We start from the raw sequence: 12,405 nt of genomic DNA, 5'->3' as shown, positions 1-12,405 counted from the left end.
ACTGTCACAGCTGGAAAAACATTTCATGGGTTTTGCCAGGCTGTATCTCTTTAACACTCCATATACTGAAACATGCACTCATTATTTTGACTAATAGTTGTATTGCATTTAAACCGTCTCAACAAATAGATTTTACTATCAAAAAGCAGCTTTCTCCAAATGATCCACAAACAGAGTTGTCATTAAATCCAGAGCAGTGTTATTTTAGAATGATTTACTATTATATTATTTCCCAATATGTTTTATTTTGAATGAACTGTATATATATATATATATATATATATAAGCTTTCATTATACTTTTAGTTTAAGTTTTAATAAAACTTTATTCTGATAGTCCACTTTAGACATTCTTGTAGTAATTTTCCAACTACATTTTAACTAACTCTCATTAAAATATTAGAAGACTGTATGCTCTGTGCACTGTAAAAATGAATACGCTATATCTAATCAATAAAATCGTGACAACAGATTGCAAGCAATATTATAAATTAAATTTAACAAATTAGAACTGAGTAATAATTAATCAAATTAACTCCTTAAAATTTAACCATTTAAAATGACTAGAATTTACACCAAATATCTGAATAACAGATAGCCTAGACGTCAAAGATGAATGAAGAACTCTTTCTTTTAAATTGCCAATATTGAAGACACCTGATGTTAACAAGCAGAATCACTGAAGGAGAAAGCCATCATTTTAAGTCACCATTATGGTGATCAATGTTTGTTGTAGTTGGGCTCTTGACCCTTTTGTTTTGTTTGGCTGATATACCTGAGTTATAACAGTCAGATGAACAAATAGAAAAGATTCTCTGATGGTGTTGATTATGTTTTAACATTATATTTGGCTGGTTAACTTTTAAGGAATTAATTTGATTAATTAGTACTCAATTCTAATTTGTTAAATTTAATTAATATTGCTTGTAATCTGTTGCCACAATTTTATTGCTTAGATTTAGCATTTTCATTTTTACAGAGAACCTCAACAGATATTCTGACGATAAGTAACTTTGCATGTACATGTCAACTTATTCTACTGACACAAGGAGTTAGTTGACATGTAGTCGCAAAGTTATTTTAGTACTTCAGCTTATTTCTATTTATTTTTTTTTCAGTAAATTGCCAATGCATTGCTATATTTTAAAGCAAAATTTTCATCGATTTTTTTTATATGGCTTAAATGATTGACTAAAAATAGTCTGTGACCAAAACTGCGGCTCAAAAGCAAAGATGGCAGGACACCCTGAGAAGTGAGAAGTGATTTTTTTAAAAATGATCTCAATTGATCAGAAATTGTACTTTCTTTCTGTTTTTAAGATACTGACATTATTTTCATGACCAAAAATCACAAAAATTCATTACCATAAGAAGTCCAGGCATGTTACTTGATGTTTTAAAAAAAATATATAATAATCCCATTAGTCTCATGATTCTCATGAGATTCTCATTATAATTAAATGAGAATAAAAACAAAATCACAGCAGCTTGTCTCCAGACAGGAGACATAACACACACTTTTATTGGCCAAAATGTGTCTAATTACAAAAGATGTCTACTCTTCCATAAAATGACAGGCACTAAAATGTTCCCTATATTGGTCTCGATTAGCTGTTTGTGCAGGCCAGTCAATTCCCTGTGACATTTTCCATAGATAATAAACAGTAGCCTAAGTGATTTACCTGTGAAGTAAAACCACCCCATTTTACTGTGCTGTACTGCAGTACTGTATTTCCCATCTGAGAAGAGAATAAATCAAGTATGCATCAATATCGCTTCGCCTTTCTATAGTTTAGCAGACAGGTTTCTAATAAGTGAAAACCTAAACATTACAAAATGAGATCATTTTATTACTTCAATTTGAAAATGGGGTTAGTCAACCGTTCATAAAATCAGCTCTTTCAGGCTCGAATGCATTACATCATGCTTCACCCAGACCGCTGTATTGATTAAACGTCATTCTGTGCGATGCACTCCTCAACTGGACTGATAAAAATCCCCCAGAGAGCAACCTTGGGATTATTTTTGAAATCCTCATTTTCCTTTTATTTGTTTATCTTTGTTCTATCTTACTTGGGAAGGAGCCCTCAGACTGCCACTGTGTTTATGATTAACTCTGGTCATATATTGTTTTAGCCCGTGGCATGAGAGGGCTCTCTCTAGGGGAGAACATCAGCTTCCTGTTATCAAGACTGACACTCTTGTTATCATTTCTGTACACAAAAATATTCAAGTGGTACCCAAATCAACTTAACACATTCTTGACAAACAGTGAAACCAAATTATTTCAGGTCTTACTGTTTCTAAATAAATTAAAAAGCAGCGTTGGACGCCGCACATCTGAAGTCTTGGATAATGTGTTTATATCCCGCTCTGCACACCACCTGCCCACTGACTCCAACTTCAGGGAAACCCGACACCTGGCTTTAGTGTCGCTAACACTTGTCCAAATGAGCAGTAATCCACCAAATATGTGTGCATAGAGCCGTATTTACTTTATTGTCTCCCTAATGATGTTTTTCAGGTAAACCTTGCACATGAACTTCACCTTGTCAAACAACACTACCGTTTACGGAATCCCTAAAAGTGTCTGGAAGTAAAGCTCACACTTGAAATTGTCTAAATTCTCCCATTTTCAGAATCCCCCAGTGAAAAACGAAATCCTACAAAATATGCATTTATTCAGTCTTGAAGCAGAACAGACCAAGTCGTTGATTGCATCGGTTTCAGTCACGTCAACATATGAACAGGAGAATATATTTCACAATGACTCACGACAGGAAATGGGTCGCAGGCACTTCGATGACTTTATTTGTTACTTTAGAATGGGCTCACAGAGATTATAGTCCAATAAAAGTCTTTGTTTTTGACATGCCATGATCTGTAAAGGCCAAGCTCTGCATCCGTGCCTTGTAATAACCCTTCTTTCACCCAGCTGACTTAAACATGAAGCAGTGTTCGTTACGCCAACCCACATGTCACTTCTTGATCAAGTTCTGGAAAGCAAGACAAGGCAGATGACAACTTCTGGAGCTTCGACCCGCGCTACACTTCGGACTCGCCCCTGACAGGGATGCGCAAGTCCAGAGTGTGATTACAGAAGCGGTAGACCACGGACCAGCTGGCTTTCCGCTTGATGAAGAGCCGTAGCTTGTCCCTGAAAGTCTCCCCGAGGAAGCTGTATATGATGGGGTTCAGGCAGCTGTTGGAGAACGCAGCCAGGTTGACGATGTGCCCGGTCAACGGGTAGTCGTGCCACAGCGTGGCGTCGCTGCGTTTCGACGGGTCGGCCGTGCCCTGGAGCAGCTGGATGCTAATGAAGACGTTCTCGGGCAGCCAGCAAATGAAGAACACCAGCACGACCACCACGATCATGCGCAGGGCCTTCTGCCGGCGAGGCCACAGTCCCTTGTGCTTCTGGGCGCGCATGAGGATGCGGACGATTAGGGAGTAGCACAGGCCAATGATTGAGAAGGGCACCAGGAATCCAATCGTCACCTCCAGCCACTGGATCTCGAAGACGTTGGCGAAGCAGAAGTGCACCTCGCCGGTGTGTTGCGTCTGCACGATGGTGAAGGGAAGCAGAGTCGCCAAGATGGAGGCCATCCAGATGAGGCTGCAGCTGAGCTTGGCGTGCTGCATAGTTCGCAGCGGACTGCTGCTAACGGAGCTGGCGAGAGCGACGTAGCGGTCGAAACTCATCCATGTCAGGAAGAAGATGCTGCTGTACATGTTCACCTGGAGGAAAAGCGACATGAAGGTACAGAGGACGGCATAGTCGTAGTACTTCTCGTTGAGATTGAAGACCTCGATGAGCGAGTCCGCCACTAGAATGAGGTCCGCCACGGCCAGGTTGACGAAGTACAGATCAGGGATGGTCATCTTGTCCCTGTGGTTGAGGTTGACCACCAAAATGAGGATGTTCCCGATGAAGCCGATGGGGAACAGGAATATGGTGTACAGGCAGGAGAGGAACAGGCCGATGACGTAAAACTCATAGGTGTCTATGCTTTCGTTCACATCCGTTAGGTTGAATTGATACGAAGCATTGAACTGCTCAGTGCCATTCACGTAAATCGTTATCACAGTGGTAGTCTGCTCTTCCATACTGGCCAAGTCTCTGTTTTAGATGCTTTGAATGGTGCTACATACTTCATTTGTGTCAGTGCCCAGTTCACTTTGCAGAGAGGATCCTTCATGCTTCATTTGCATTCTGATGACGAGCGGTGCTTAACACGCCTCAAAGTTTGGTAGATGCCATCCAGAAAGAGATGCAGACCTCCATTTTCAGGGCAGTCTCTCAGCTATGGAGTCTGCCTGGACTTGTGTGATCCATTGCACCAACACCAAGAGTTTCTCCTTAGGGATTGTGCTTCTTTTTTTTCTTTAGCACACTTTGCTCTTTACACGTGTTTGATCCAGTGCAGTCTGCTCTCCTCCAGTCCGTAAGCATGATTTTTTTAGTCCACCAATGTACCACCACTTTGACACCTGATCGAGAGAGAGAGAGAGAGAAGGAAAATAATATCTGAAGACTAAAGTGGCATCTTTTTCATTGACATAATTAATTGACATAAACAATTACATGGATAGTCCACCACAAAAATCATTTACTCATTCCAAACCTGTATGACTGTCCTTCTTGAGGAACACAATTTTAATCGTTTTTTTATTTATTTTTTTTGCATACACTGAATGTATCTGGGGTCTAAAACAGCAATATTTTTCATAATATCTGATTTAAAGTCAGTCTGCTTCGGATGGTAACTCATTCCATCCCTTTAATGAAAATATCATGTTAAATATCTGCTTTTGCACTTGATGGCAGCTCTCATAACAGTTTTTAATCGATTCTCCTTAAGGATTGAGTGTCTACAAGTTTATTAAAATGCAAAGCGATGTCTTAAACAGATGCATTGAAGCACTCTGAGCTGCCAGACCCATGTGCTAAACTCACAATTATTAAACAGCTAAAAGACGAGCTGTACAACTGCTTCATAGGAATAGATACGGTCCGAGTAGATTTTCTTCACGGGAGGCCAACTGGACTACATAACATCATGATAATAACTGATTTTGACTACACCTATGTATTGCCATTTTAGAGAGACATGGAGTTAATGGGTTTACCCCCCCCCCCCCAAAGGACAATGTATATCATGAATAATGATGTGTAAAGATAAATTTAATATTCCATGCTATTTAAATTATGCAACAACTACCATATCTTTGAAACAGAAATGTAGATATTTCAATATAGGTATCTGTATTAATCCAAATAAATTGGGTAAACAAATCATATGCAGGAAGTGTCTTAAAGGGATAGTTCACCCCAAAATTTAAACCCTCATGTTGTTCCAACCCTGTAAGACTTTTGTTCATCTTCAGAACACAAATTAAGATATTTTTGAATCACTCCTCCATTGGCTTCTGAAGGGATGGAAACTGGCCACCCCAGAAGTTATTAAAGTTATTAAAATAGTCCGAGTGACTACAGTGGCTCAATCTTAATTTAATCAAGCAACAAGAATACTTTTTTGTGCGCAAAAAAAAACAAACAAACAAAAATAAAGACTTTATCCAACTATTAATTTCCTTTTCTGTGGGCCTCGAGATTTCACGTAGTGAAACTGCGCAAAGCTTCTAGGATGTGCGTCACATATGACCAGTATTGGCCAATAGTGAGCCTATGTGCAACACAGAACTGTTGCGCAGTTTAATTTTGACCGTTTGGTTACCCGTGAGATTTCACTGGTAACCAAACGGTTCAAGGTCCAAAAGACAGTTTCAGTGCAAACTCGGATAACAATCCTGTTCGACACTCGTTTATCAAAATGAACAAATATTTTTTCGTATCATTTGGTTCATTCAACGAGCGAAATGAACGAATTGACTCAGAACAAGATTCGTTTATTTTGATGAACGAGTTTGAACAGTGGAGTCACGACCGTGCTCAGTACAGAGCAAGGCGACCATTTGAGCTTATAAAACTTAAACTTTGTTATTTTTTTTTTTAAATGAGCGATCGTTTCGCTTGATAAGACCCTTATTCATCGTCTGGAATTGTTAAAAGCCCCTTGAACAGTTTGCAGTTTGCACTGAAAGTTTCTTTTGGACCTTGAACTGTTTGGTTCCCACTGAACTGCATTATATGGAGAAAAATGCTGGAATGTTTTCATCAAAAACCTTAATTTCTTTTCGACTGAAGAAAGAAAGACATGGACATCTTGGATGACATGGGGGTGAGTAAATTATCAGCAAAAGTTTTTTTTTTTTTTTTTTTTAAAGTGAACTACTCCTTTTAAGAGCATAAAGGTTTGGATATTTGGACTATCCCATGTGCAGTGCAATCAAATGCAGCCTTTACTTTGATGGACAGTTTGCAATATCTGTCTCGATAAAAATAGAGATAAATGTATTTAGAAAAATATGTAACTTTAAAGTTTTCTTAATCTTGGATATATAATCACAGTGCACATTAGAGGTCATTAAACTACTGCTATAAACTTTTGCTTTCATTTCAGAATTACCATAACAAACACAACTGTGAAAGTCTGAGCCTGATCCTATAATTGTAATTCTCAACAGCAGACCCATTCAGAGTTCCTCACTGCATAATAGATGAAGGAACATTTGTCATTGCCTAAAATTACATCTTCTCCAAAAGACCCAGGACAATATAATCCTTTCCCATATTTACTCACAGCTGCAAGATGACATGAACAATTTATCAGGATATTAGAAATGGAGTAACACAAGACAAGCACACAAGCACCCAGATAATTGAAGGGCTCGTTTGGAGAGACAGAGAGAAGAATGACTGCGCTGCTTCATCAATTATTTGAAATCTCTGTGCATCTGTGAAATTAAGCTGCAATAGAAGACTTCAGATTTGTTTTCCCTTGTTGAAAAGACCATACGCTAGCATGAATTTCCATGATGTTCCAGGCTGGTTTATGCTGGTTCGTGATGCTTTGGTTTGTTGCTGGTCTAACAGGTGCAAAAACAAAGCCAAGCTACACTCTTAAAGAGATGCTGGGTTGTGTCCACCCCAACCCGATCTCACGACCAAGTCGTACCGATCTCACGACCAATTCGTACGAATTCGACGAATGATTAAAAAGTGGCTAATTCGTAACAATTCATACGACCTCACTCGTACGAATTAATACGATTTTGCTAAATCGTACATATTTTACGAATTGGCCAATTCGTATGAATTCATACGAATGACCTACCCCTTACCCCGCCCCTAAACTTAACCATCACGTGGGTTTAGACAAATCATACAATTAGTACGAGTGAGGTCGTACGAATTAGTACGAATTAGACACTTTTTAATCATGCGTCGAATTCGTACGAATTGGTCGTGAGATAGTGTTGGTCCACCCATGATGGAGTCGAATATGGACAAACACAATTTTTAAATTACATTTTAGACCCAATGGGTTTTTTGACCCAAACTTGGGTTGAAACAACCCAACATTTTTAGAGTGTGTTCAACTATAAACAGGGGTAGACAGTCCACCAGCACAGTCTTTAGGGAAGATAAATAATCTGCACTGTAATATATATATATATATATATATATATATATATGTTCATGATTTGTAATTTGTAATTCTTTAGTCAAATCAACTTAATTTATGTGGTTCAGATAACATAATATTTTGAGTTTCTGATGATTAAATCAGTCTCCTTCTTTGTATTAACTTTGTATTTCCATTTCAATGAACTTAACATTTTAAGGCAACCATGTTACTTCATTTTTTTAAAGTTAAACCAACAATATGTTTTCCTCCTGTTGCATAGAACATTTCAATGGTAAACAAAACATACTTAAAGGGTTAGTTCACCCAAAAATGAAAATTCTGTCAGTATTTACTCACCCTCATGTTGTTCCAACCCCGTAAGACCTTCGTTCATCTTCGGAAAACGAATTAAGATATTTAAGATATTAAAATCGCTCCTGCATACAGTCCATAGGCTTCTTGAGGGACTGGCTCTTGCCGTCCCCGAAAAGTCATAAAAGACATCGTTAAAATAGTCCAAGTGACTACAGGGGCTCAATCTTAAGTTTATCAAACGACGAGAACACTTTTGTGCGCAAAAAAACAACAAAAATAACGACTAAATTTCAACTATTCGTTTATTTCTCCCTCTGCGCGAGTCAGCTAACTAGTTTAATAGCGTAAGCTTCTGTTATTGTACGTCACACGCATCACACACACATGACCAGCGTCGACCAATAGTGAGCCTACGTGTGACGTAGCTCTACGCAATCACACTACGTTAACAGACTATAGGCTTATGGAGAAGGAAGTGAATAGTTGAAATAAAGTCGTTATTTTTGTTGTTTTTTTGCGCACAAAAGTGTTCTCGTCGTTTGATAAACTTAAGATTGAGCCCCTGTAGTCACTTGGACTATTTTAACGATATCTTCAATTACTTTTCGAGGACAGCAAGAGCCAGTCCCTCAAGAAGCCTATGGACTGTATGCAGGAGCGATTTTAATATCCTAAATATCTTAATTTGTGTTCCGAAGATGAACGAAGGTCTTACGGGGTTGGAACAACATGAGGGTGAGTAAATACTGACAGAATTTTCATTTTTGGGTGAACTAACCCTTTAACATTCAATTATCAGGTAATTCTGAATGACTTTCATAATAACATTTTCTGAAAAATTATTAATATCACATTTTAAGCATGCTGATTTTTGGAGGAGAAAAACTGAAATGGCACTCTTTGTGTGATATTAATCAACTATACACTGTAAAAAAAAAATCTGTTAAATTTACGGGAAAACCCTGGCAGCTGTGGTTATCAGAGTTTTCCTGTTAAAAATACGGTAGCAAAATTTTAGGTTTTACAGACTTTCAACCGTGTTTAATTTTACAGCAATAAACTCTATTTCATTATCTAATATAATGTTAATTTACTGACCTATTGAAGTAATAATATCTGTTTTGCTCAATTGCAATACACTGACAGCCATCAATCACAGCCGCAATGAGAGTCAAATGATCAATCAAAGCTCATCATCATCAGCTCTTCCACAAGAAAGTTCATACTACTAAGGAAGCTGCACAGTGTGATTCACACAAACATTAAACACCATCATGGTAACATGTTGAAATTTAAAAAATGCAATAAGTTTCAATTTAACAAACAATAAATGTAACATAAAACCCTAATGTACATAACTGATTAGAAAAAAACTAAGAAAATTACAAAGAAACAGTTAAAATACATTAAATGTCAAGTGTCACGCAGGCAATTGTGGGAATATCAATTTACATTTTTTTCACCGTAAATTATACAATGACTTCTTTTTTACTTCCAAAAACTATATATTTATCAGTATTTTACAGTAAAATTACATTAAATGTACCATTATATATATCACAGTTATTTACCGTATATAGTAAGGAAACTTTCTGTTAACCAATTAACAGTTTTTCACTGTCGCATTTTTACAGTCATTTACTGGTAAAATCACAATCATTTTTACATTGTAAAATGATATAAATATATTTTCTAACCCCCATATCTTGAATTTTGTGATCATTCACATACATTCATAAATATTTTAGGGTCTTTATGTTTGTCAATAATATGAAATATTTAATCCGGAAAGGACAAAACAAATGATAATAAATGAACCCAAAATGTTCCATATAGAACCTTTTCCTGGTTCCAAAGAACCCTAAAGGGTTCTTATTGTTGAACCCTTAAAAAGGGTTCCGTATAGAACCTTTTAGGGGTTCCAAATACGTAGCGCTGATAGAACCTTTTATGGTTCTCTATAGAACCTTTTCTTCTAAGAGTGCATGCAGTGAAAATAATAGTCAAAAAGTCACTTACTTTATTCACGAGGGCTTGCGATGCAGTCAGTGTAGAGTTTCTGCAGATTTGTAATCCCTTTACCAGGTCAAGATCCACCGTCTGCGCCACCTACTGTTATAAGACAACTCGCTTCTGTCAGTGAGACGTCCAGAGAAGAATATCACAACAGCGTCCTTCTTTTCTGGCCACTTGTTCACTAGCCACCCCTCTACCTCCTATCTCTCTCTCTCTCTCTCTCTCTCTCTCTCTCTCTCTCTCTGCTCTGACTTCCCCCAGCACGGCCACATGCACGTGGACAGCATCAATAGCAGGAAACCCACCAACGACAGTTACTAGCACATATGGCTGCTGTCACATCCATGACACTAGCGCTCATCTAGTTCAAAGAACGATGGAGAAATAACCAGGCCAGGTTGTTTTAAATGCTCCAGACCTGGGACGAGACGTCCCTGATGCATGACTTCATTGAGGACTCTGATGATGAATAATCGAGGACCATTAATGCACTTGGTCAGGTTTTGAGCATTTAACATGATGTAAAGCGCTCTTATCCGAGTGTGACGCAAATAAATGTCATTTACTTCGATAAAACACTTGTTCAAATAATGGCGTGCTAAACAAACGCTCCCACTGTAAAAGTCTCTTTCTCTTAGTAACTGGACTATTCTGAATTGCGCAGTGCTAAATTTGAAGAGATGGTTTCACTACTGTGTATAGTATGTTAAAATATCTCTGAGAATATTCAGAGAATGCAAAATATGCATAATAAGATCATAAGTGAGATGCAGTACAATGTTGGGAGGAGAGAACCAATATGACCCTTTATTCCTAAGCTTTTGTCGGCCAAGGGGTTACTGAGCCACAAACTATTGTGCTTGTAATTCGATTTTCTGAACATGGATGGATTCTGTTCACCTTATCAGTCCCTCTGTGCCAGGGCGGGTTTACAGAAAGCTTGAGGGCTCTTTTATGTGCGTCTTCAAAGAGTTTTGTGTTGAACATCCTGAAGTCAATGGTTTGTAGAGAATCCCTGTCAGACTGTGATGCATCCTCTTTGCTATCACAGAGAGAACATTTTAGACTAGAAAATCAACAAATACAGAACAATAGAAACTTATAAAAGTGATTTAGATCAGGACAGCTTATACCGTTTTATTCATAATTTAATATAATATAATAAAATGAGTAATTAATAATTAGAATAATAATAAATACACAAAACCCAATCTATCTATCTATCTATCTATCTATCTATCTATCTATCTATCTATCTATCTATCTATCTATCTATCTATCTATCTATCTATCTATCTATCTATCTATCTATCTAATATCTATTTATCCACTCACCCATTCACCCAACCCCACCTTCCACCCATCCACCCACACATTCACCTAACCCCACCATCCATCCATCCAACCAACCCTAACATCCATCCATCCATCCACTCACCCATTCACCCAACCCCACCATCCATCCATTCACCCAACCCCACCATCCATCCATCCACCCACACATTCACCTAACTCCACCATCCATCCATCCATCCATCCATCCATCCACTCACCCATTCACCCAACCCCACCATCCATCCATCTACTCACCCATTCACCCAACCCCACCATCCATCCATCCATCCATCCATCCACTCACCCATTCACCCAACCCCACCATCCATCCATCTACTCACCCATTCACCCAACCCCACCATCCATCCATCCATCCACTCACCCATTCACCCAACCCCACCATCCATCCATCCACTCACCCATTCACCCAACCCCACCATCCATCCATCCATCCACTCACCCATTCACCCAACCCCACCATCCATCCATCTACTCACCCATTCACCCAACCCCACCATCCATCCATCCATCCATCCACTCACCCATTCACCCAACCCCACCATCCATCCATCCAACCCTAACATCCATCCATCCATCCTCCACCTACTCACCCATTAACCCAACCCCACCATCCATCCATCCATCCACTCACCCAACCCCACCATCCATCCATCCACCCACACATTCACCTAACTCCACCATCCATCCATCCATATATCCATCCATCCATCCATCCATCCATCCATCCATCCATCCGTCCATCCATCCATCCGTCCATCCAACCACTCACCCATTCACCCAACCCCACCATCCATCCAATTTGAGTGCTGCATTCCAGCGGAGCTCAGCCAAACATTTGTGTAATTCCACTGACAACTGGCACAATGCCAAATGAACTGGCACATTATAATTAAGGTTTTTCTCAATCGCTTTGGCACATTTTTTTAAACAGTCTTAACAATCTCTTAACTGCAAGTTTAATTGTCACAACTGTTTGCTGGAACAGAAGTATATTGCATGTCTACAAAATGGTATATATTGGTATATATATATATATATATATAAATGTTAGTAGATAAAGACACACAAAGTGGTACCAAACATTTTTATTTATTCAGCACATTTTTGAAGAAATGTGTTACATGTTAACGGAAAATTCACAGAGACTTGTTCATTTGACCTTTTCTATGTCTTCCCTTTGAACCACA

At 38.5% G+C, this 12,405-nt stretch overlaps 1 protein-coding gene across 1 annotated transcript; it reads right to left on the bottom strand.

Annotated features, from left to right (window-relative positions):
- Nucleotides 1–1,467: 1,467 nt before the first annotated feature.
- Nucleotides 1,468–10,038, bottom strand: gper1 (G protein-coupled estrogen receptor 1). Its single transcript, XM_039686043.2, has 2 exons — nucleotides 9,866–10,038; nucleotides 1,468–4,490 (listed from the first exon to the last, which is right to left on the bottom strand). Exon 2 carries the CDS (start codon nucleotides 4,104–4,106, stop codon nucleotides 3,045–3,047), a length of 1,062 nt encoding a protein of 353 aa, XP_039541977.1. The 5' UTR covers nucleotides 4,107–4,490; nucleotides 9,866–10,038; the 3' UTR covers nucleotides 1,468–3,044.
- Between the last annotated feature and the right edge of the window lie 2,367 nt (nucleotides 10,039–12,405).

The sequence above is a fragment of the Pimephales promelas genome, chromosome 3 (genome assembly GCF_988280905.1).
Source record: "Pimephales promelas chromosome 3, fPimPro1.hap1.1, whole genome shotgun sequence".
Classification (NCBI taxonomy): domain Eukaryota; kingdom Metazoa; phylum Chordata; class Actinopteri; order Cypriniformes; family Leuciscidae; genus Pimephales; species Pimephales promelas.
The sequence above is the reverse complement of the archived record's forward strand: the minus strand, read 5'-3'. Positions and strand labels throughout refer to the sequence as shown.

Bases quoted from the DNA above. Each gene is read 5' to 3' on its own strand.
- gper1 (XM_039686043.2), bottom strand. From the start codon at position 4,106: ATGGAAGAGCAGACTACCACTGTGATAACGATTTACGTGAATGGCACT.